Source organism: Neopelma chrysocephalum, unplaced genomic scaffold, assembly GCF_003984885.1.
Source record: "Neopelma chrysocephalum unplaced genomic scaffold, ASM398488v2 Primary Assembly neopelma1_26, whole genome shotgun sequence".
Taxonomy (NCBI): domain Eukaryota; kingdom Metazoa; phylum Chordata; class Aves; order Passeriformes; family Pipridae; genus Neopelma; species Neopelma chrysocephalum.
Window position 1 is genome coordinate 10,724,683 of NW_020897695.1, and position 23,572 is coordinate 10,748,254.

The 23,572-nt window shown below is 39.6% G+C and overlaps 1 protein-coding gene across 5 annotated transcripts in view; it reads right to left on the reverse strand.

The window, feature by feature from the left end:
- CAPN7 (calpain 7) overlaps positions 1 to 15,131 on the reverse strand; it is a 31,885-nt gene extending 16,754 nt beyond the window's left edge. For 3 of the 5 annotated variants that reach the window (XR_003533014.1, XM_027675511.1, XM_027675510.1), the window contains exons 1-10: positions 14,932 to 15,131; positions 10,635 to 10,743; positions 8,865 to 9,022; positions 6,510 to 6,577; positions 5,229 to 5,429; positions 4,756 to 4,842; positions 3,737 to 3,863; positions 2,936 to 3,021; positions 1,978 to 2,071; positions 391 to 537 (exon numbers count right to left, since the gene is read on the reverse strand). Coding sequence is in view for 4 of the 5 variants with exons in the window: in XM_027675511.1 (XP_027531312.1) it covers positions 391 to 537; positions 1,978 to 2,071; positions 2,936 to 3,021; positions 3,737 to 3,863; positions 4,756 to 4,842; positions 5,229 to 5,429; positions 6,510 to 6,577; positions 8,865 to 9,022; positions 10,635 to 10,743; positions 14,932 to 15,033 (1,179 nt within the window). In the remaining variant the exon portion in view is untranslated. Of the gene's footprint in view, positions 1 to 390; positions 538 to 1,977; positions 2,072 to 2,935; positions 3,022 to 3,736; positions 3,864 to 4,755; positions 4,843 to 5,228; positions 5,430 to 6,509; positions 6,578 to 8,823; positions 9,023 to 10,634; positions 10,744 to 11,254; positions 11,275 to 14,931 lie in introns of those variants that run through there. The other 2 variants (XM_027675512.1, XM_027675513.1) reach the window with 2 other exon arrangements.
- Between the last annotated feature and the right edge of the window lie 8,441 nt (positions 15,132 to 23,572).

Sequence of the window (23,572 nt, forward strand, 5' to 3'; positions counted from 1 at the left end):
TACCTAATGAGGGAGAACTGCCCTTTTGAGTTAGAAACCAAAATCAACAGTATTGATATGGACAAAGAAATTTTATGACTTCACCCAACACTTTCATCTAGGCTCTCTATAAAACACATGTACTTCCCACCCACAAGTGCCAATAGTGCAGTCTGAGAACTAAGACTAAATCTGACCATCAAGATATCTTGCTCATTCTACTTTGACAGAATAATTTCCTTAAGTACAGCTAAGAATATTTGAAAGAAAGAAACAACAAAAAAAAAAGAAAATGTCAAACCCAATACTTGTTTCTCCAAGCAATTCACTTTGATTACACTGGAAGGAAATTATTTGACCCAATATTATCTAAGTGGAATTTCTTCCTCTACGAAATAATCTCATACTTACAGAATTTGATCCAGGAAAATCATATCCTCCCATGACCTTCATGTAAGCCTTTTCTATTAGTGATACCCATAATTCATTCTTATTATTAGAATAAGAGCAGAGAAGTTCCCCACTATGATCAACAGGTAACTGGTCATCTATGATTACCTGTTTGAAATGAATGAAAAATCATCATAAACCTAATAAAATAATTTGAAAGTGCTTAGGAAATAAACCAAACCCCTCATTAATACACAGCTTCTCAGATACAACCAGACCTGACCATTATTTTCACATGTGAACACCTCTATCAATTCTGCAGTGGTTGGCCCAAGTGAAAAAGAAATTCTGTTGCCATCTCTGACTTGCACTGGCCCAACTGGGTGTCCAGTGATCGGCTGCCTCTCTGCCCCCTATGTAAAGTAGGAATGACGACAGTACAGTCTTATAAAGTGTTTCATATCTATTGCAAAAGGTACGTGCAGAAAGGTTCGGTGTAATAACAAGCATAAAAAAAGTAAAGAAAAGCCAAACAACATTCCTCAACTAATTAGGAATCAGAGCATGGACTGTGCTTGGTAGCCAGCAGAAAAATAAATATTTATTTGTCTATAAGGAAACAAACTGTGTTATATCACTTTCATAGCCTCTACTTCCCGATTTAAGTTTCTTCCCTCTGAAGAGGGAAAACAACTCATCGCAGCAGCTGTGACAGTATTAACATTTCTTCCTTAAATTGGGTAGCATATATTCCTCATTATCACAGACTGTTCCTGCATACTTGTAGTGGTCTGAGACAGTTTCCCTGAATAGATTTTCAGTTTTCTGTTGGCATTAGTCCATTACATACAGGCTACCAACACAGCACATTTTCTGGTCAAATCCTATCTGTGCAAAAATGAATAATCCTTTTCAAAGAAGAAAAAATGGCCATTCATCATAACAAAAGGAAGCCATTAAGAGATATTTTGGAGGGGGTAATAAGAGCAAGGCAAACACACAAACAATACTTTCCTGAAACATTCAGATTCCAGAATTTTGCAGCTTGAAGACTTCCTGACCCAGAGGTTATATCTTAGCAATTAAGAGCCTTTGACGAATTTCGCCTTACTCCCCCACCCCCATGAATATTCTCACTCTACTTCTGAACTCCCCTAAACATTCATCAGACAATATGATTTGCAATAATCAGCGCTACTATTAAGTATTATATGAAGAAATACATTATTTTATGTCCTTATTTATTGTGCTGAAAAGAAAATTAAGTTTTTTTGTCAGTTTAAAAAGTTCTGTGTTCAGGCATCTCCTCTCCTTACTAAAAATCTGCAGTCAAGTTACTCCTCTATGGTCATTCCATATCTATACTCTTCCTGCATGTCCCCCTCTGTACTTTTAAATTCTGTAACTTCCTTTCTAAGATGGGGTGGAAAAGTGCACACCCAATTCATAAATATGGGATATGTAGTTTTGCTCCTGTTTGGTTTTCATAATTCTTTTAAGTGATATAAGGATTTTTTTGCTATGCAAGCACCTCACAGTGAAGCAGACCAAGCCTTTAAAATACATGACTTAAACAGTAATACACTAAGTCTCCCCAAAACCATTTACCTTTCTAGGTACACCATTGATATGAAGCTTCACCATGTATTTACCACATGGATTATACTCTGGTTCCCCTTTCTTATTCTGAGGGTAAATTATACTGTTAAAAAAAAGAGAAAAAAGAGGAAATTGTGACAAATTACTTGGCTGATAACAATAAGAGTGGGATTAACACAGTTTGTTTCTGGAATTTACACTTAACATCAATATGGAATTTTTAATGAAAGAGCAACTCAAATTTAAAGTAAAAAATAATCATGTGGAAATAGGTTTTATTTTTCAGGCCTTGCTTTTCCTGCAGCTTTCTGCTTAATATAGTAGCAAAAAGAACATAAGTAACCTAAATGTTTCTCAAACAGAAGCAAGGCAAAGAAAATTATCTTACTATTAAACAAATGGTATTTACATATCTCTAATGTCATTCAGGGAAGTACTGTATTTATAAGTTAAACATTTGAAGGAGAAGGCAGCGCAGAACTCACCGCTCTTGAAAAGAACACAAGTTCAGTTCTAATGAGAATAGGTTAAACAAAGCAATCGAAAAACATTCACACACTGGTCTGGCAAGGGGCTCCCATCGAAGTCCACAAAACCTATGGCAAATTTATTGTGGGATGCCCAACGAGGGGAACTGAGACAGTTTTGTTAACATTAATTCTACAATGAGTTGCAATGAAACTATAAAGCATTGTAAGTAAAATTTCTATTAAAAAAATTCCAAACAAATAAAAACCCCTTCCAAACTATTCATTACTCCTTGAAGCAGATCTAAGTTAAATGCCGGTGTCTGTATACGTATCTATATATAGTTGGTTCTCCTCTTAGAAGTGCTGAAACCACGAGTCCAAGGGAGATGAAGGTGAAATAAATGCTAGTTTTTACTGTGCACAAGTGTCATGGAACATCTTGCAAAAGCTTGGCAGTATTAAGTCTGGAAAGACCTCAGAAAGCAACAGCTACTTACCTCGTGATCAATTTTTTGTTATATCTTCTTTCATATGCTGCACTGATAGCTAGTGATGCCACGAAAGAGCAATCTGACACTATTGTCTACAAAGAAAAGAAAACCAGTGAGGACATTTACTAATAACTCAAATACTGAAAGATGAGTGCAGTGTATGGAGGGAAAGAAAACCATCAGTTAGTAATTGCCTTCAAAAAGGAAAGATTTAAACCAAGAGAAACAAAGCCACCACTAAAAAGGCAGGAAGCATATGCTTGTTCAACACGAGTCCCCTACAAAGCAAACCAAAGTTAGAATTACTAATGACAATCAGAGGCAAGCACAGATACCTCAGCATGCATTTACACTTATTCCTTCCTCCCAAATACCATATCCAAGGGCATAACCTATTACAGATTCCAGAATAGTTTGGACCATCTTGGGACACTAGGATATGTCCCTGTTCTCAATGGGCCACTCTGCTTCCCATCAAATAAAAATTTAAAGATCTTGCTCATTATTTTTCCCATGCAGTAAATGAAGTGAGCAACTTGCTGCAGAGTACACCTTGCCTTTTTCATACTACCCTTACCACTATTTCTGGAAAACAGGATTTTCAGCTGGAATTAAAATTCTAATTTTCACTGTCACTGCTAACACCTGTTTATTCTTGTGGACAGAAAACTTATGGAATCTGAAATGATACTATTTATTTATTTAATCTCATGAGGGCCAAGGAATGAACTCTCACATTCGGGGATTCCTTTTTGAACAAGAAGGTTCCCTGGGAGCAGCACATATTTCTCTTTAGGAACAATTTACCTGCTTTATGCTGAAACTTGATACAGTGTAGATCATGGTAGGGTTATTTGTTATGTCATCTGGTCGCACCCACTTGGCAAACATTGCTTTCTGTTTGGGGGATAACGGTAACTTCCCGCATTTATCACTAGATTTAAAAGAGGAAAAAAAAGTAGAAATAAATCAATAGCAGTTTAGAAAAGCTTTTCATGGTTTGTCCAATCCTATGTATGTCCAATAGATGGTGCAAAATATGTATAGAACAATTAAAAAGCTGTAAAACAATTTCAAAGAACATCACTTCCAAATGTGTGATTTTTAGAGGAAAAAAAAATTAAAAATATGAAATAAAACCCATGAGTTTCCTTCATAAGAGATTGAACTGAAGGGAATTCCAAAAAGCCACGTACACCAGTAGAAACTCAAATTCTTCACTTTATTTGAATATGATGAACCTAATAATAAAAACTTTCTTTAGTTTTGAAAATTGAGGCTTGTTTGATTGATAAGCCTTTAGCAAAAAATTGGGAAAAAACCGAACCAAAACGGAAAACCAACCCCAAGTGTCTTTGTCTATTATGGCTATGCAATCTTCACATATTATTATTGCTTATGAATGAAGGTGTAGCAGTTACATATCACTCTTCCTCAGAATAGTCCTTTACAGAGGAAACAGCTACCACCCTCAGTTTACAGGTAACTGATGCAGAGGGAGCTAAACCCTGTGTGGAGCAGAATCAGATAATGGAACCAAGTTGCCAGCCCAGCCCAATATTCCAAAAAGCCAAATATAATGTTGTCCTTATAGGCCTGAAGGCACAACTGCAAAAGCACTACACAGCAAGATCAGCCTACAATGAAGCCTTAAGTTCAGAATGGAAGAAGGAAGTGGTAGTATTTAACTATCTCTGCCTGAATTATGCTTAAAACCCTACTTTACCAATTTTAATCTCCTACAAAGAAAACACAGAAATACCAAATATGGGGGAAGTTTTGAAAATAAAAATAAAAGTGAAGTTCAGAAATTGATCCATACTTACGAAAAAGGCATAGGGAAGGCAAAACGTTCCCTCAGATCAACACTCATGAAAGGTACGTATTCAATGCCATTAATTTTTGAAGTCTTCCTGGAAGTCATAACAAAAAAATATAGTTACAAACCTATCATCTTTCAAAGACTAAGTTCCAAAAGGTAATAACAACAAAATCAGTTTTTAAAAACTAAAAAAACAGTGCTTCTGAAAACTAGATAACTGCCACTTCAAATTGATATATTTGATAGTTTTAAAAATTCAAAATTTAGGCTAAAGGTTTTATGAATTATTTGTAGGTTATTCCACCTATGATAAAAATCTAAGCAAAAGGAACTGGATGCAACAGAAGTCACAGTCCTACAGAATATTATGCAACCTCAATTTCCAGTGCAGTTGCTTAATCTGTGAAAACATCTCTGTACTTTGGCTTCTCAAAGCCAGATCTCTCATGAACTTATTTTGGAAAATCTTCAACTTACCTGAGCACTTCAATCTCCTCTGCAGTGTATCTCTGACCTTGAGGTTCACTAGCTTGTACTGCTCTGATTGTCTGTGGTTTGTCATTTAAAGAAAAATCAGGTCCCAATGGAAAGAACGTTCTCACTGGCTGATTTGGTTTAGCTGCAGTTGACTTTTCTTTCTGAGATGACTTTGACATAGATTCCTTCAGTGCCTCTGCTCTAAAGCAAATAAAAATGCATTTTATTTACAACAATGATAAAAACATAGATACGGTTCAATTACTCATTTTCTTGGTTCATGTTCCCACATACATTACATGGAAAGAACAAATGCCCAATTTGACCAACACCACTTTCCCTAAAAAAAACCCAAAATCTATTTCTGATGCTGGTACTTTACTTTCCTGTTCTTGAATCAATTAAAAGATAGCATTTCCAACTCACATAAACTACTTTTGGTAGAACTCATTAGATTTTTATTACCTCTAAATTATGCTAATAGGAGAATTTGTGTAAGTGCTCATTATCTGGAATCTCAGAACAAGATCACTGAAACACAGAGAGAGAAAACTGATTTGCGCCCTCTCATACCTTCCAGATTTATTTTGTCTAGTAGCTACAATAGCAGTAAAAATCCACAGGCATTCTCACAACCCAGCATTTCAACCGCTTGAAGACTATGTATTCAGAAGCCATATTTTGTTGTTGCTGCATTAAGCTGGTTGATGGTCACACACATGCAAAATACTGGTTTCTTTCTGAACACAGAGCAGTGCTAAAAAACAGCTTATACTGAAACTCTGCCTGACATAGGCCATGATTCACCATCAAAGAGCTGATTTTAGAAGAGGTATATTGAACTTATACTTGTGCAAATTGTTTCAGACAGACACTTTATTACACATATACCATGCAACTAGATTGCTATTGTCAAGATAAGTGTTTCCCAGTTTCCAAGCCATCTTCCTTATGAAGGGACAGTGACACCTTAACTTCATGTTGGCTTCAATTCAGCATTTTTATAGAAGCTCTGATATATATCTCTGAAGACTGAAGTAGTGCATTTGTTCGAGCATATACACAGTCCTTTCCTAATTCTGCATGTCCCAAGATTCCCAGAGGGTTGGCACAACAGCTGCTACATTCAGCAGTGTAGCAGCTGGCAGCTAGCTCCAAGGAGAAGTCTACAGGAGCTTGGTCTACCCAGAAACCATACAGACATGCAAGACTGAGAATCCAACTCAGAGGGTGCACTTAGACCTGACAGCAAGTATGTTTACTAACATTAGTAGTACTCACCTATCCAGTGCTTGTCGAGCCAGCTGTTTCAGTTTGGACTGGAGGCCTGCTTCTGAAGTTTCAGTAGCCTAAAGTACAAAATAAAAGCAAGAAAAAAAAGCTACACATTCAAAGAAACCCACCATGTTTTAAAAGCTCAGTTTGTCATAATTCTAGATTACACTGAAGAGTAAATAGCTATTTTTTCCAATTCTCTTTTTTAAATGAGCAAATATGTGAGCCTTGTAGGGTTTTTGCTGTTCTTTTTTTTAAATCTCATCATAAAAAGCATATGAAGTATGTAAATATCATTTTGCTGTTCTAGTGAAAAGTTCATAGAATGGAAGTGATGTTTAAAATTCTTCAGCAGGGGAAACACAACATACAGAAAAAAAATTTGCCAGAAGAATTAACTGTATTAAAACACTATGGGCAGAAAGAAGACATAACCAAATGTAACAGATGCTACTGAGCTTGGATGTGTTCTCATTCTTTTCCCCAAATGAGTCAATAATAATCAGGGTAACTTAGGAAAAAAAATACATTTTTGAATGTTTACTTTCATAAAATACAAACTAACAAGACAGACGTGCAAGAACAACATTTTTAACTTGTAATCAAAGGCATAAAATAAACAATGACAGGGCAACGAAACAGGTATCAAGAGTGCTAACTTCTGTTCCCAGTTGGGAGGTCAGCTATAACAGTTGACACTTTCCTTTTCCTTACAGGTGAAGCATGGCTTCTGCTGCTAAACAATCTGCAAGAGGCACAACATGAGGTATGGCTTCTTCCATGACACCCAGAAGTGTGACAGGTTTCAGGTTCTAGCTTTGTAGCTTGACCAGCTAGGTCAGCCAGGTCAACTGAGGATACAAAAAGCAAGCTACTTTCACCGCAGGAAACAAAACGAGAAACACCCTCTACAAGCTACTAACTTCATTTGCAAATAAATTACACTCTGGAGTTCCTGGTTGGAAAAGATTCTGAAAGATGTATGAAGGTAAGCAATGGAGATGGAACACCAGCACAGTCAATTAGGAATCAGCCACAGAAGAGGAGGAATGGCTGCTCTCTGAGTACTTTAAGGGTAAGGAAGGAACAAATTTCTCCACCTGCATATTCTAAGGAGAAAAATAGAAGTAAAGCTTCAAGATAGCAGAGTTCCTTCAATCTTCTTTCATCCTGGGAAGAAGAAGGTACTTTTGGGTCACCCCAAGGGACAAAGCTTATCATCATGTCAACAAAATAATATGCTAGTCAAGATTAAAAGAAACTTCAGCAGTATCTTGTACCTCATGAAATGCTCGATATTTGCAGTTATTAATAAAAATATGTTCTTTCAGACATGAAAAATATATGTACAAAATATGTACTTTCAGACTAACTTCAGTAATATTTTCATGCACTGACACAACAGAAGGAGGAACACAGCAGAGGAAAAACAGTACGCTGCCGCAGCAGATGTTATGCAATAGACTGAAAGTGTTCTGCTCCAACAGCTCAAGTGGAAAAACTAGAGCAGTTCTACTAACTCTTGATCTAGTTACACTGCATCACCAGGGTTTTTTAGCCTATGTATAACCTGTTTACAGAATTCAGAGAAAAGAACTTACTCTAGCATGTAGCAACAGTAACATAGCACTCTCAACAACCCACACATATTTTTACATTATAAAAAGGGAAAACAAGGGAAAAAGAAAAACAGACTTGGTGGAGTTACATTATGATGGTGAGCTCTTCTTATAATGAGTTAGTTAAGGCAACTGGACTTAGGGGAAAAAAGTAGTACCTGTAATTATATTCTTCATCATTTACATAATGGCCAATTTGTCCTCATTCATTTCAGTGTGAATTGAATTCACTCATAACAGCTTTAATGTTGAGCAATCAAGGACTATTTTTACTAGTTTTGGCATCAGTAGACTATTACATCTTCAGAAAGTGTCACACACAAAAATTTCACTTAAATTACTTCCTTTAATGTAGTCAGAAAGTAATACAGCTGACACATTAGCAAGTCATCTTCAGTTTTAACAGTTTTTAATTTGGTTGAGCACTGTATTTGCTCCAGGGCAAAAATTAACATGAAAAATGTTCCAGAATATTTCTAGTTTTTCGTATGATCCAGTTCAGAAAAAAAACCCACACATAAATCACAAGACCCCATAAATTTACAGCGTTGTATAGCAACACAACACAGGCTGGAAGAAACACTAAAAAAAAAACAGTGGGGAAAAAAAAGATTAAAAAGTAGTTTTTAGAAATACAGGTACTCCATTTTCAAGCCAGCCTTTAAGAGTCAGTCACTTGTGTAAGTGGAAGAATTTCTTACCATCACATAATTCCACCAAGTTAACCTGTAGCTTAACATACTGTTTTCAAACAGAGTTCCACGGCTTCTGTGTACAACTCTATAGCTTCTTCTGCATTGCCTTTATCATCTTCATCAAAAGCCTGTGTAACTAGGAAGTGAGCACGCTCCAAGTCCAACTGTTGTTTTGACTTCAGAGGGTCTGTTTTCTGTGACTGAACTAAACAAAAAAGAAAGTATTTAGCTTTCTTCAGCAGCAGACATGTAAAAACATCCTTAACATGGAAACACTAGCAACCCTAATCAGATGGGTAATAACTATTTCTTGTCTGGAAACTAAATCTTTCTAGACTTTGCTAAAAACATCTAGGCAAGGACAAGAAAACATCATCACCTCCTCCCTGAAGCAGAGATATGCTCACAGGATATTTCAGATGTCAAATAATGTAAATAAAGTCTCTTTCATACTACACTGAGAACAAGTATGTTTAATTATGTCAAATATTGCATCATTTGTGAAAACACATCACCTAAGAAAACATACAAGTTCCTTAGGTGTCCACTTCATTTAATACCTTTATTAATGACCTGAAGGAAAAGGCAGAGTGCACCTTCATCAGGGTTGCAGACCCCACCAAACCAATTCATTCAAGCACACGGTGTTCAAATGGACACAGACAAGCTAAAGTAACCGGCTGCCAGGAACATCAGGAAATTCAACCAGGACAAGTGCTATGCCCTGTGCTTGGGACTGACTAACACCCCACAGAGTATAGGCCCATGAAGGCTAACAGCAACCCAGGCTGCATCATCAGGAGCACAGCCAGGAGATTTGGGGGTGGGGAAACGATTGGCACACTCTACTCAGCACTCAGCAGACTGTCTGGAATGCTGCATCCCACCTTGGGTCCCCAGTGAGTTTGAGGCTGGAGGACTTCGCCTTTAGAGAAGCTGAGGAACCACAGCTTGTCCAGCCAGGAGGAGAGATGGCTTTGGGGGGACCTAATAGCAACCTGCCATTACTTGCGAGGTTGTCAAGAAAGAGCCTGAATCCATTTTCTTCACTGCAGTGTGAAGAAAGGGAATGAGAGTCAGTGGCTGTGGACTGAAACAGGGGAGAATACAACTAGATATATATATAAAAAAATAATCACTAGAAATACAATTGCACCCTGGAACAGGGGCTCAGAGGCACCAGGAAATTTCTGTCCTTAGGTGTTTTTAGGACCTGACTGAACCTAAGCAACTTGGTCCAAAAATCAATGTCTACCCTGCTTTCAGCTGGACACAGGCCTTCCAAAGTCCCTTTTTGGCCAAGTGATTCTATGATTCTAATTGAGAATTGCATGTGTGCAAAAATTTAAGGATTTGGTCTAAGCAGAAACACTGAAACCGGATCAAACAAGGAAACTCTTATGAGAGCAAAGAGCTCCTTTGCCCTCTCAACATCAGTAATTACACATAAATATCAGAACCCACTTCAAATCCATCATGCAGCTAATCCTCAGATGTGTGTTTTGATTTGTTCCTAATCAATTTTTATTGCTATATTTAATTACTTTCTCATGTTTGCTCTGCAGACGAGATTCCTCAGAATATTTAAAAGCAAAGAATACCCACACCCAAGTCCTTAGGTAGTTCAGTCTCCACTTAATTTCTGAGGTATCAGAATTCAAAGCACTGGTATGCTTATTTGTGGTTCTTCACAAAGGACAAGAAAATTAGAATAATGAAAAATAGAACAAACACCATTGATATGTATTTCACAGCAGCAAACAACTTTCTAATTAAACCTCTGCTTAAATTAATTGAGTGGAAAGCTCCTTACCCACCTGCTGAATGGAGTGCTTGAACTCTCTCCAAGTACTCATTTATTTTTTCTTGAATATTTTCCAAGTTTGACCCAGCCATCCCAGCATAAATCAAGGCTTGTGCGGCTTCCTGTAGTCAGAAGAATTTGAGACAAAGTTAATGTTTGCTGCCTAGAAAATTACTTTCCATAAACAGAAGGCCTACAACAGCCTTGAGTTGCATGAAAGCAAGCCCTTACATCCACAAAAAGACCCAGTGGCTGAAGGGAAATTCTGCTGGAAAGAAAAAGTTTCAAGTTATAAATTAGATCACGTTCAATTTCTCACATCTGGAAAAACCTACAAGACTACAAAAATATTTAGAAGTTCTGTAAGACAAGATCTTAGGCCTGTCTGTAAAGTATCATATGGAATTAGGAGATTTTAAGTAAAACTTTCCAAGTATGCATTGAAACCAGTTTGGTTTTAAAGCTGTGGATTTAAGGTTAGGAAAAAAATTAGCTACTCAAGTTATTTGCATTTAATCTGATAATAATGATAAAAGCTTTTCAAAATCAGAAGCAAAGAATTTTGGGGGATTTTTAGTATTACTCAGATAAAGCTATCAAATGTGGAAAGTCTATAAATTTGAGGTTTCCTACCTTCTCAAACTCGTTTTTTCAAATATTTGCACGTACACAAAAATACTGGATGCAAGTCTACTTCCAGAAGGGAGCATAGGCCTCCAGCTCAGAAGCACAGTATGCTACCCACATTAAGGCTTTTCCTATACTGTACAAATCTATTAAGAAAAAAACCTTCAGTTGCATAAGCTGTCTATCCACTCACTAAATTTATGAAAAACATATAAGGTTTGGCAGGGCTGCAATAAATAGCCAGACCTGACACAGTCTCAGAACCACATGGGGAATCCACACTTGTCACCCACAAAAATGAGGATAAAAACCTTATTTTGTCCTCATTATTGGTATAGGGAAAAAACCCACAACATTCTTGTGGCAGTACTCGTCTTCTCTGCAGCACAAGAGGAGAGGAGGTGGTCGTATGGCAGGCAGGCTGGGAATGTAGAAAGCAAAATAGTAACTAGAGAGCTGCTTCACAAAGACAGTGCTCAGAGAGGCTGCTCTGCACAGGGCAAGCACAGAACCATGGCCGACGAGCCCCTTGTGTGCTTTATGGCCATTGTTTCTGTCAAGCTTTGCAGTTTGCTCCCCTACTCATCTGCCCAGTTTGCCCAAGCTTAAAACTGATCGTGACATAGCCTGTACTTGTTATCAGGATGAATTTTCACTAAGAGGCATCACAGAACCAAGTACCACATACTCCCTGTCGGCTTCCATCTCCATATTACGTCACATAAAACGTCCACAGCCACAGAAAGGTAAATTGAAGTTCCATTTATATGTAGCAATTAACTACCATTAAGGTTTAGCACACAACTATTCTTCGGAGGGGGAAAAAATGCCCTACAGCTACCTGCTCAAAGGATGGATATATTTGTCTGTGACATACAACAAGTATAGACTGACAAAATAGGTGCTCTATCATAAAGGCATGTTGTCTACATACAATGCAAAGAACAAATGTGGATTTTCAAACCAGTGCTGCAAAATCAATGTATAACTGATGTTGCTTCTGTACCTTCAAGAACAACTGTTTTGCCTGGTTTTAAGAGGTAAACATAATGAAAACAGTCTTTTATAAATTAAGCCTCCAAAGGACTAAAGAAGTTGACCTGCGGAGCCAGCCCGCCAGCTGTTTCCAGTGACCAGATGGACGTGCAATTCAGAGTTAGCATTTATGATCTCTTCACTATCATTACTGTTCTTTGTCATGAGTAGCGTGCCACAGTCACACGAAGCTAACTACTCATTGTCAAGTCTGCAAGATGCTAACTGCTGGTCAACACTCAAACTTAGCAACACCTTTAGCAGCTTTGCTGAGGTCATTGGGTATCCAAAAATGATCTTGACATTTTTGCAGAGTACCATTAGCAAGCTGCCCTAGGCTGGTTCACACGCAGCCCTCCTCTAGGGCTCTATCAAAGTTAAGTGGCAGCAGGAAGTGAACAGCACTTGCAAGCCATAGAAATTCCATTCAGACTGGTGTGTTTTGCTGTTGTCTATGGGCAACAACTGTAGCATTTTCCATGTTTCATCCTTAAGGTCACTTTCTCGCAGAAGCCAGTTCAATATCTAGGCTTTCCCACATGCTTAGTAGTTGCACCAGTGGGCTCTGAACTGCTTAGATCAGTTGATAAGAAAGTTAGTGATGGGCCAGAGCTTACTTGCGTTGTCCAAAAAGAAAAGCATGAAGGGCTCCAAAATACTAGATGATATTTTCTAACTACTTTTGTTTAATCTAACATGGCAATGATCTTCAGGCAATATCCAGAAAGCCAAACCTATCTCAGCTGAAATATACATAAAGAATCCCGCTTTAATAGTATCTGCTGAGTTTGCTCTCACTCCTCCTGATCACAATAGGATTGAACACCAACACCTTCACATATAATCTGACACAAGTGTCAATAACTAGTGCTGGACTGCCAAGAGGCACCTGTCTGAACAGCAGAAACCTTACCTGCAGTTGTGATTCAAAGCTATAACAGGGTCAAATCTGTGACCGTGTTGCTCTCTGGCACAGCTTTTGCACACCAGAAAACACTATCTAGGTTACACTCTGTCATGTGTAAGCTTCAAGTGCACCAAGACTGCCAGGAATGCGTTTTTGCACTTAGCAAGAACACCACCCATATGCAGCAACTGAAAAAGATTTTCCACACACTGTTCAAAAGCGTACAAGGGTGATTACTTGCACAAAGAGATGTTTTTATTATGTAAAGCAGTGAATAATTTCTTTCAGATATATGCAGAAATATACGGTACTGAAGCAATACTGTGCATGGATATCAGACCATACACACACACTGCTGCTGATAAGTACAGAGTTTATCAGTGTTATTATGGGTAACTGTAACTTTTGCATATATATGCTTTACAAATATAAACTTAACTCACACTACATTAACAACCAGGCTAAAAAAAAAGATACTTCCCTTCCTACCCCTTCACACTTACACGCACAGGCCACCATAATAATAATACTACGCTTTTTAAACATTTCATAGACACCTAGCACTCATGAAGCCAAAGGCCAGCTACCAAGCCTTTAGCAAGTTAATGGAAAATAATTACTTTGCCAGGATAATGGAATTTGCGGAACGATTAATGTGACAAAGATAAACATAGCCTTAAAAAAAACCCCTCCTCGCAGGTGAGAAGTAAAGCCAGTGGGATATGGAACTTTAATATAACTATGCAAAACATAAACCCAACAAAATGAGACAACTTACACAGGTGAAAAATACATAACAGTTGCACAAGATTTACTAAATACCAGTAGTAAGTCTATAGATATTGAGCAAGACACTGAATCAACCTCATTACACCCTTGGTTACACCAACCTGAAGCTGTACTGAAATAATAAAATCTGGTCCCTAATGGAAAGAATATTCATACATGGTTAAAAACACATCACTGACAGCTTATGATCTGAAGCTGTCTTACTGCTGAGCATCTTGTATTTCACCATAGACTTCTTTTTTTTTTTGATGACCGATTGTACAACAGAGTTGTTTCCAGCTGCACACTCAAGAGCAGCAGCATTGCCGACTTGTGGTTCTCCAAAATGCCCAGCGCTTACATCTCCAGCATAAAACTGATCAGCCTTTACGGCCTGGCGGGGGTGGGGGACAGGCCAGGAACGAAAGTGTAGAACTAGCGAGGCAGAGACGTTTTTAGGTTACGACGAGGCTTCCGAGAAGAACCGAGGAGACTGTGCTTTCAGTAGCTGGAAGAAGCGCCTGCACTCACTTATCCACCACAGCACCGGCAGTGCCACCCCTAAACAGCAGCGCAGGAGCAGCGCTCGTTCCCACCTAAAAACCAGACGCAGGGAAAAGGTATTTCGCAACCCGCCCTGAGGGACGCGGCTCCTTCGGAGACTGACAGACAAACTTTGGAGGCGCACGGCCGGCCTTCCGCTCTCCTCCCGGCGGGCACCGCCTCGCCTCCCCGGGCCGAGCGGGCCGTCCCCGGGCACACCCGCCGGGGGCGGGCGGGGGCGGCCGCGCTGACCCAGCGCGCCCTCCCCGCCGGTAGGACCGGGCCGGGCCGGGCCGCGCCGGCCGCCCCTCCCTCCCGGCCCTCCGCTGGCTCGAGGGAAATGCGAACCCTCCGGCAGCTCCGGAGCATCAGCGCGGTGAGGGGACGGGGACACTGGCGCCCCGAGGGAAGCGGCCCCCACCCGCCGTACCTTGTAGTAGAAGACCGCTTCCTGGTAGCGCCCGCTCTGGTCCCGCTGCACCGCCAGCTGCGCGAACTTCACCGCGTCCAGCTCCAGCGTGGTGGCGTCCATGGCCGGTGTCCTCCCGGTGCCACCACCGGCGGCGGCGGCAGCGGCAGCAGCGCCTCTCCAAGCCCCCCCTGTCCCCGCCAGCAGCTCCCCGCCTGCCCGGCCGCTTCCCCCGCCTCCCTGACCCCGCCGCGCCCGCAGGACACGCCCCCATGTCTGGTTACGCCCCCACGCGCATCTGGCCACGCCCAGCCGCTCTGACTGATCCTTTGGCCACGCCCGCCGATCCCCGGCCACGCCCACCCACCCTGACAGCGGCCGCCCGCCTGGGGCTGCACTGCGCGTGCTCGGGCGCGCGGGGCTGGGTGGGGCTCGCGGGTGCCGCGGGTGGCGGCCGGTAGGGGCCGTAGTCGGTGAGGGAGGGCCGGAGGTGTGTGAGGGGCGAGCGCCTGACGATGTAGCGCTTAGTGCTGTGGTCTAATAGCCACGGCGGTAGTGGATCAAGGGGTGGACTTGATGATCTCAGAGGTCTTTTCCAACCCGGTTGATTCTATGATTCTATGACTCACATAATCACAGAATCAATTAGGTTGGAAAAGACCTCTGAGATCATCGAGTCCGACCTATGACCGAACACCACGATGTCAACTAGACCATGCCACTAAGTGCCATATCCAGCCTTTCTTTAAACACCTCTAAGGATGGTGACTCCACCACCTCCCTGGGCAGACCATTCCAGTGTCTAACCAACCTTTCTGTGAAGAAATTCTTCCTAATGTCCAATCTAAACCTCCCCTGGTGCAGCATAAGACTATGCCCTCTTGTTACGTGGGAGAAGAGACTGACTCCCACCTGACTACAACATCCTTTCAGGTTGTTCTAGAGAACAATAAGGTCACCCCTGAGTCGTCTTTTCTCCGGAATAAACAAGCCCAGCTCCCTCAGCAGCTCCTCATAGGCTTGTGCTCCAGAGACTTCGCCTGCTTCTTTGCCCTTCTCCAGACCCACCTCAACACCTCAATGTGCTTCCTGAATTGAGGGGCCTGGAACTGAACACAGTACTTTAGGTGTGGCCTCACTGGTGCCAAGTGCAGGGGAAAAATCACTTCCCTAGATAGCTCCCCATCCCACCTCTCCCATGATTGTCAGCCACAGGCGAGGGGAGCAGGCACAGCCCAAGGGTGCCTCTGCAGTGTTTTAAAACAGAGTGGGGTTTTTTTCATTCACTTTTTGATGGAGGTACTCATGGTTAGCTCTTGAAGCTGAGTTTTCTAGCCTTAAAGAGAGCACTTTCAGTGTGTAATCAGTTCAGCTTTATGCTCTCAGAGTTTCTCCTTAATCTGGGGGGTGGGATACTTGAGGACTGGGGTCCCTCCACAAGGAGCCACATGGCAAAGACAAGGGCAAATGGGAAAAAGTTTTATGGCAGAGGTTTCGTCTTGACATAAGAAAGAAAGTGTTGATAGTAAGATCAACTGTTCATTGGAAGAGCCTCCCCAGGACATGGTAGAATTCCCATTGCTGGAGGTTTTCAAGAGTGTTTAGACAGGGTGCTAGATAATCTCTTTTTCCCACAAAAGGTTGGACCAGGGAATCTTTCAAGGTCCCTTCTAACTTGGGCAATTCTGTGATTCTGTGGCATTTATTTCTGCCTGAAAATACAGCTTATTGCAAGGCATTGTTTTCACCTTATGTGCCTTCCTTCTTAACCTCATCTAATGCTTGCTTTCTTATCTCCCTTGCCTGCCTTTTGCAGTCGATATTCTCTGGGAAGATCAAAGCTCTATATGTTGTCTTAACCTAATTCCCTCCAGCTCCTGCCTTTTTGCAGAGGCAATATCAGATGAAGAAATTCAGGTCTCTGTTTCTGTGTCATACTCCTTTACTACTAACGAGATAGAATCAACTCATTCTCATTTGTCGTTCCTCTTTGAGACATTTTCATCCCTCTTTTCCTTTTGTCTCCGTTAATGCTATAACTTGCCATCTCCCAGCTCCTCTTCCTGCTTCCTGATTTTGATTCTTGCTTCTCTGCTTCTTCCTCTCCTCATTTTCCCAAATATATGGTGTAGGGGTAGACATTTGCATGTTGATGATGCTTTGTACCTAAATTTTGCTTATGGCCATACCTATTTTCATTTGACTACAGCCAAAGCTTTTAATACTTTTAAATTTTTTTTTTAATGCTTTTGATGTTTTTTTCCCAGGCATTAAAAAAGCAAAGATCCAAAACTTTGATATAATCTATTCTATGAATTCCCCCATGGTTACTTTCACTCTCTTGTGCCAATACTGAGTCAGAACAGGAGTCATTCCAGTCCTGTATTCCTCTGACTGGAGTGTAGCTGATGCTTGTTGAAAGAGTACAAGAATAGGGCAAATTTATAGTATTTTGTCTCAGCTTCCTGTAGCCTGTGGGTTGAACTCACATCATTGCTTCTGATACTGCTTGCTGGGCTTATTTTCAATTAATTAGTCTAATTGTTGCTTTAGCACATTTTGATTTTGGCATTCAAAACATTTTGTGGGAATTTTTAAATTTGTCGTGTGAAATAACATTCCCTTTAAAAAAAGCCCCCAAATAATAAACCAACCCCACCCCTTTTCTCAGTGTAATTTTTTAGCCTTATCTCCCTGCTTATAAAAAATTATGATAACATCTCACACATCTTTTATTTTGCCCATAATTTTGTGTTCTTTGCTATCTCTTTCTTCCATTCCTTCTTTCATCATACATTTAATCTCTTTTCAATCCCGTCTATGTTTTCTTCTATGTGGAGTGACCAGAATGGTGTGCAGTATTACAGTTGTATCATTAATTTTGTATCCCAGTGTACTGTTTTCTTCTGTTTCATAATTCTTCCTAACACTTGTATTTGCCTTTTTAACCACTGCTGAGCATTTACTGAAGTTCTGAGCACTCTCCAGAATGACTCAGCTTTCCTGGAAAGGATAGACAGTTTAGCATCTGCCGTTATGTACCTAATGTGCTGTTTTCCCCCTGTGATTTAGCAGCATTTAATTTCACAGGCTGTTTACTACATACACAGGAGGGATCCCTGCACAACTTTCTGTAGTAGGCTTTCACAAACCAGAGTATTTGTTAGAAGTATAAATCTGGTCCTTTGAGGAGATAGTGAGGTGCAGTTTTAACATGCTTATGGGATTAGACTATCAGGCAGAGGTCAGACAGCCTTTCCAGCTACCTCAGCTGTGTGGAGCAGGAAGTGATACTGAAGTGTCATGGTTCTATTCTGCCTTTGATTCAACTCTAAGTCCTATAGCTCACCTTGACCGAAGGTAACCAAAACTGTCATTGTCCTTCCTTTAGACATGAAAAAATACACCCACCAATACAAAAATGAGAAAGAGGCTGCCCCTTCGTCTATGATGACATTTTACCAATTATATTTGACTACAGTCCCACTTCCATTTATCCAAAATAATAAAGTTGATATCTGGAATCTGCCATGTAGAGGATGAAAATATGACCACCGTTCACAAACAAGCAGGAAAGACTCTTTGGTAAGATTTGCATCTCTGACTGTGTCAGAGCACACTTGGGTGAAACCAAGCTAATTAACAGTGAAGTTAAGCTTAGTGAAAAGCTGAATTTGTTAGTTTGGTTTGAATTGTTAACTTAGTTAAAGAAGACAGAAGTTCTTCATCAACCTACACCTCAGGAAGTCCCCCATCATCCCCACATCACCATTGGCCAATCAGAACTCAGAGCAGTCCAGCAGTTTAATTACTTAGGCAGCCTCATCTCCTCAGATGCTAAGACTGACGGGGAGATAGACAACAGATTAGCAAAGGCATATAGTGCTTTCAGAAAACTTCATAAAAGAGTCTGGCGAAATAAACACCTGAAGAAAAGTACAAAGATCAGTGTTTACAGAGCCATAGTGCTGTCTACTCTCTTATACGGATCTGAATCATGGGTCATCTACCGCCACCACCTGTGACTCCTAGAACACTTCCATCAACGCTGTCTCCGTACAATCCTAAACATCCACTGGTCAGATTATGTGACCAATACATCTGTTCTTGAACAAGCAGCAGTCACAACTATTGAGGCCATGTTACTGAGAACACAGCTGCGTTGGGCAGGGCACGTCTCAAGGATGAAGGACCACCACCTCCCTAAGATCCTTCTTTATGGTGAACTTGCCACCGGCTACCGCAAGAGAGGAGCCCCGAAGCAAAGATACAAGGACTCCCTGAAACAACATCTCAGCCTTGGCCACATTGACCACCATAACTGCTCTACTCTGGCCTCCAATCAGGAGGCCTGGAGACACACCATCTATAACGCTGCTGATGCTTTTGAGAAAGCTCGCAGGATCTCCCTTGAGGAGAAAAGACAATGCAGAAAGAATCGAGCCTTGCAGAATATACCACCTAAGGAGTCTTTCTGCTGTGCCTTTTGCAACCGGACGTGCCTATCTCGTATTGGCCTCTTTAGCCACCAACGCGCTTGTAACAAATGTGGGTAGAGCCCTTCCCAAATCTTCGTTCGCGAAGCCTAGCCATGAGTGAGTTAACTTAGCTTAATTAATCATTGGCTAGCCTTAATATATTTAGCACTACTGGAGGAAGTATATTTATCAATGGCTTTTCCAAATCTTTATTTGTGTTGCTTCAGTAAACCACACCGGTTGTGACTTTGTGATTGTGAAAGTTCTTATTAAACATGATTAGACTTATAGTGCTACATTGGTTATAATCAGAAATTCAGCCTAACTGCACCCAGCCCCTTGATCTCTGAGGACTAGCTGGAATGCAAGGGGGGTTAGTTTCTGCCAAATTTCATACTCTAATGCAGCACTGTCATACCTCTTCTCCCTATTATTTCTTGCCATTTCTAGGTAACTTCTGAGTTTTTACAGTAGTTGACCACTTTGTTTGAAAACAGAAGTTGGATATGCTGTATTTAAGTTCCATAGAGGCCTCCCCTTTAACATTTTAAGAACTGGCATCCCATACATTTTACCAATGATTTCATTTTCCTCTACTTGTTAGAGAAGGGCACTGTGTGGGAACCTCTAAGTGCCCCTTTATTGAACTGCCTTCCAAATTTTCACTTTCTTATGAAAGACATAAAAGATTATCCTTTTACAAGTTGCTTACCGAAACTTCTACATGAAATTGTGTTCATATTCTGACCCTATTGCTTAGCCAGGACAGCATTATCTCATTGCTTCCATGGACTGTATTATTTCATGTTGAGTCAGACTATAGGTAATCTCTTTTTATTTTTAGTTCCAAGTATAGCAAGAAAATGATAGTTGTCACTGCTGTAAAATAAATAATAAAACTAATCACTGTATTGGCCCCCCCTCCTTTCATGTAATTTTTTATTATTTCAGTCATTTAAGTGTGTTGAATAATCTTTTTATTCTACATTAAACAGTTCTATCTTTGTGTTTTCCCTTTTGATTCAGTACAGTAAGTGCCAGGTAAAATTATTTTAGACATATGATGGTTAATATTTTAAAGACTGGGACAGACCTTAGACTTAGAGCATGCACTGAAGTGACAAGAAGCTAAGGAAGGTAAAGTGTGTTACTAAACAGTGACTGCTATTTGTTCAGAACATCATTGAACATCAATACCTCTTTCATCAATAACTTGTTGGATGTGTACGCATAATTGTTAAATGGATTCTGCAAAACTTTAGAGAAATGTTGCCTATATTTTCCAGCTACGTAGGAGAAACTCCTTGTATATATATTTGTGGGTCTGCTTTGGTTGGGCTGTTCCAGAGCAAATCTGTTTTAACAGATGATTGGAGTCTGTGTATATTCTTTAGTGCTTAAAATGTTTTCTTAAACAGACTAACTGATCTTGGCTCATTTTTCTGTGAAGTACCACCAATTTATTGTTACGTAGGGTACCTAAGTATTGTATTTTCAGGGCTGAACCCTTACGTATAGAGTACTTTGAACTCTTTTTGCTACAAAATTAAATTTTCCTTGATTGAGAACTTCTGAATATGAATCCAGAACCCTGATTGCTTCTGATGCTGCTTAACGTTATGAAATTAAGAAGGCAGGTAAAGCACAGCTGAAAATAAAGCCTTTAAGTTTGTATATAGTATTTTAATTTTTAATATGCTAGAAATACCTTCTATAAATAGGACTTTGAATATATGAAACTACTTGGAAAAAAGAATCAATTATATTATACCACTAGATGTCCATCTACAGTTAGATTGAAGTTAGAAGTTTTTACATGGTTAAAGGAACAGAAATTGAACAAATACATTTTTAGTTTGGCTCGGTTTAGCTACAAGTGTGGTTGAAGTTGCTTTGGTTAATTTTGGTTTTGAAGTTTTCTTGACTCAGTCACAGAGATTTAGATTTGTTTTTTGCAGTCAAACATCCAGCATCTAAACTGGTCGGAAATTTTGGGTCCCGCTGCTCCCCAAACACTAAAGAAATAGCAGTATGAAATATAAAATCATATAACTGTAGATTCTGTAGATTTTTTTATTAAGTAGCACAGTTTCAGAAGAGATTATTGCAGTTCTCTAAAATTTCTTTAACTAGTTTCATACAAAAAGTAATACAATTTTCTAAAAGTAAAGATTTCTTCCTTACACTTTCAAAACACTGGTTCTCAACTTTATGGGCTGTAACTTGTGGCATTTGTTTAGAAACAAACAGTTATGGTGATAGGAACTGTGATCCTAACTATGGAAAGAAGGAAGAAAAAGGAGAAATATAGCTTGATAACAACAATATTCTTCACCTTTGTAGTTAGAGAACGCACTTCTTTTGGGAATTGCATCTGCAGATTCTTTCTTCTGACTGTGTTGACTGGGAAGAGAAGGCTAATAATGAAATAAAACTTTATATAAAATAAGTTTGAGTGAAAGGCACCAATGACACTATGAATTAGGGCATTAACTAAGAGATCTCCACATGCTATTTATGCATATATATATATACATGTAATTATTTATATGAATCAAAGTTTTGTGCAATCTTGTATATAAAAAAATATGCAGTGAGTTATGGCAGGATGGTGTTTTTCAGTGACTCTTAGAAGTTAGTCATCAGAGAATTGTAGAAAATGTTAAATTCTGACACTATTGCAGTGTTCTCCCCTTTACTTAGATTTCAAAGATTAATTTTGTGGTTTTATAAGGAGTCTACAAAACTTGGTTTTGGTTTAAGAAAAAATGGAGACTATCAACCAGAATAACCAAAGCCAGAACCTTTGTTGTGCTTTGTTAATGAGCTAATATAAAAATACTATGGAAGGTGGGAGGAAGAGGAATACAAGTTTTGTTCGAGCCTCATACACATGAGCTGTGATGTGTTAAGACTTCATGAGCATATTAAACTGAGGTGGCATTTTGAGTCTGTTGAATGACTTTGCCAGGGACAAGATTTCCCTTTTTAGGGACTGGTGGGAGAGACTAATATAACTGTGTTTGATAATCAAAGGTCTAGCTGGCATCATTAGTGCCAAAATAAAATGTTAAACACTATTATCTCTCTTAAGTGTGACATGACAGATGTGATAGCAATAGAGTCAGTACAATATAAAGGTGAGATGTAATTCCTATGTTTTCTTTCACTTATTTGTGCTGATATGGAACTAGAAAGGTTACTCTGTTGTGCACCAAAAGGTATCTAGCATGCTGGTCAGTATGCTCTCTGTAATTTAGTTCGGTTTCTTGCCATGAGCTCTCTCCTCTGCCTTTCCTTCTTTTATCACAATCACTGCCTACTTTTCAATGCTAATTTTCTCTATTCGGTAAATAGATTACTGTAGACATGTATGTAAAACATTGTCATAATAAAAACTAGGTTGTCACTTAACAGCAATTCTTTCCCTCCTGTGTGCTCTGGAGCAAATTAACACCTGGGCACTGACAGTTTCTTGCTGTTAATATCCCAGGTTACTCCTCAAAACTACTCAAGGTAATCAAAATAATTAACATAGCCCTGGTTAATTTTCTCAATTTCAAGGACAGAAAGGTTCTAAAATAGATGCCCAAATGTATCTCTCTCATCTGTTGAAAAACATTTCTGTAAAGAAAACAGTATTCTTTACAGGATAGCAAATTTTTGCAGGAAGCAACTTCTAAAGGGTTAATATTGGCTGATTCTTTTTTTCCTTTTTGAAGGAAAATTAAAATTCAGACTCTATGCATTGGGCAAGAGGGGCCTTTTTTTTAAAGTGTTCTTTTGGTGCTATTTATTTTCTTATTTTCAATGAAGGCATTTTAATTAGCATGAATAATGTTATTTGCAAGAAACTTGAATTTAATCAAGCAAGTCCTTTACTGAAAACAGCTTGTTATACTCTGTCAGATTTGTACTCCCAGGGAATTAAAAATTTAAAACACATTCCTCATTGTGATGGGGTGGCTTCGGCTAGCAGGCAAGCTCTCACACTTCTACCCCCACAGCAGGGCAGGACTGGGGGAGGAACAGAGAAAACAAGAAGCACAGGAGTGAGAAAACTCACAGGTCAAAATAAAGACAAGGAAATAATTCACCAGTTACTGTTGTTGCAAAACAGACTCCGGTTGGGGAATTTAAATTAATTTATTGCTCGTTAACATAAACATTTAATTAGTGGTTTG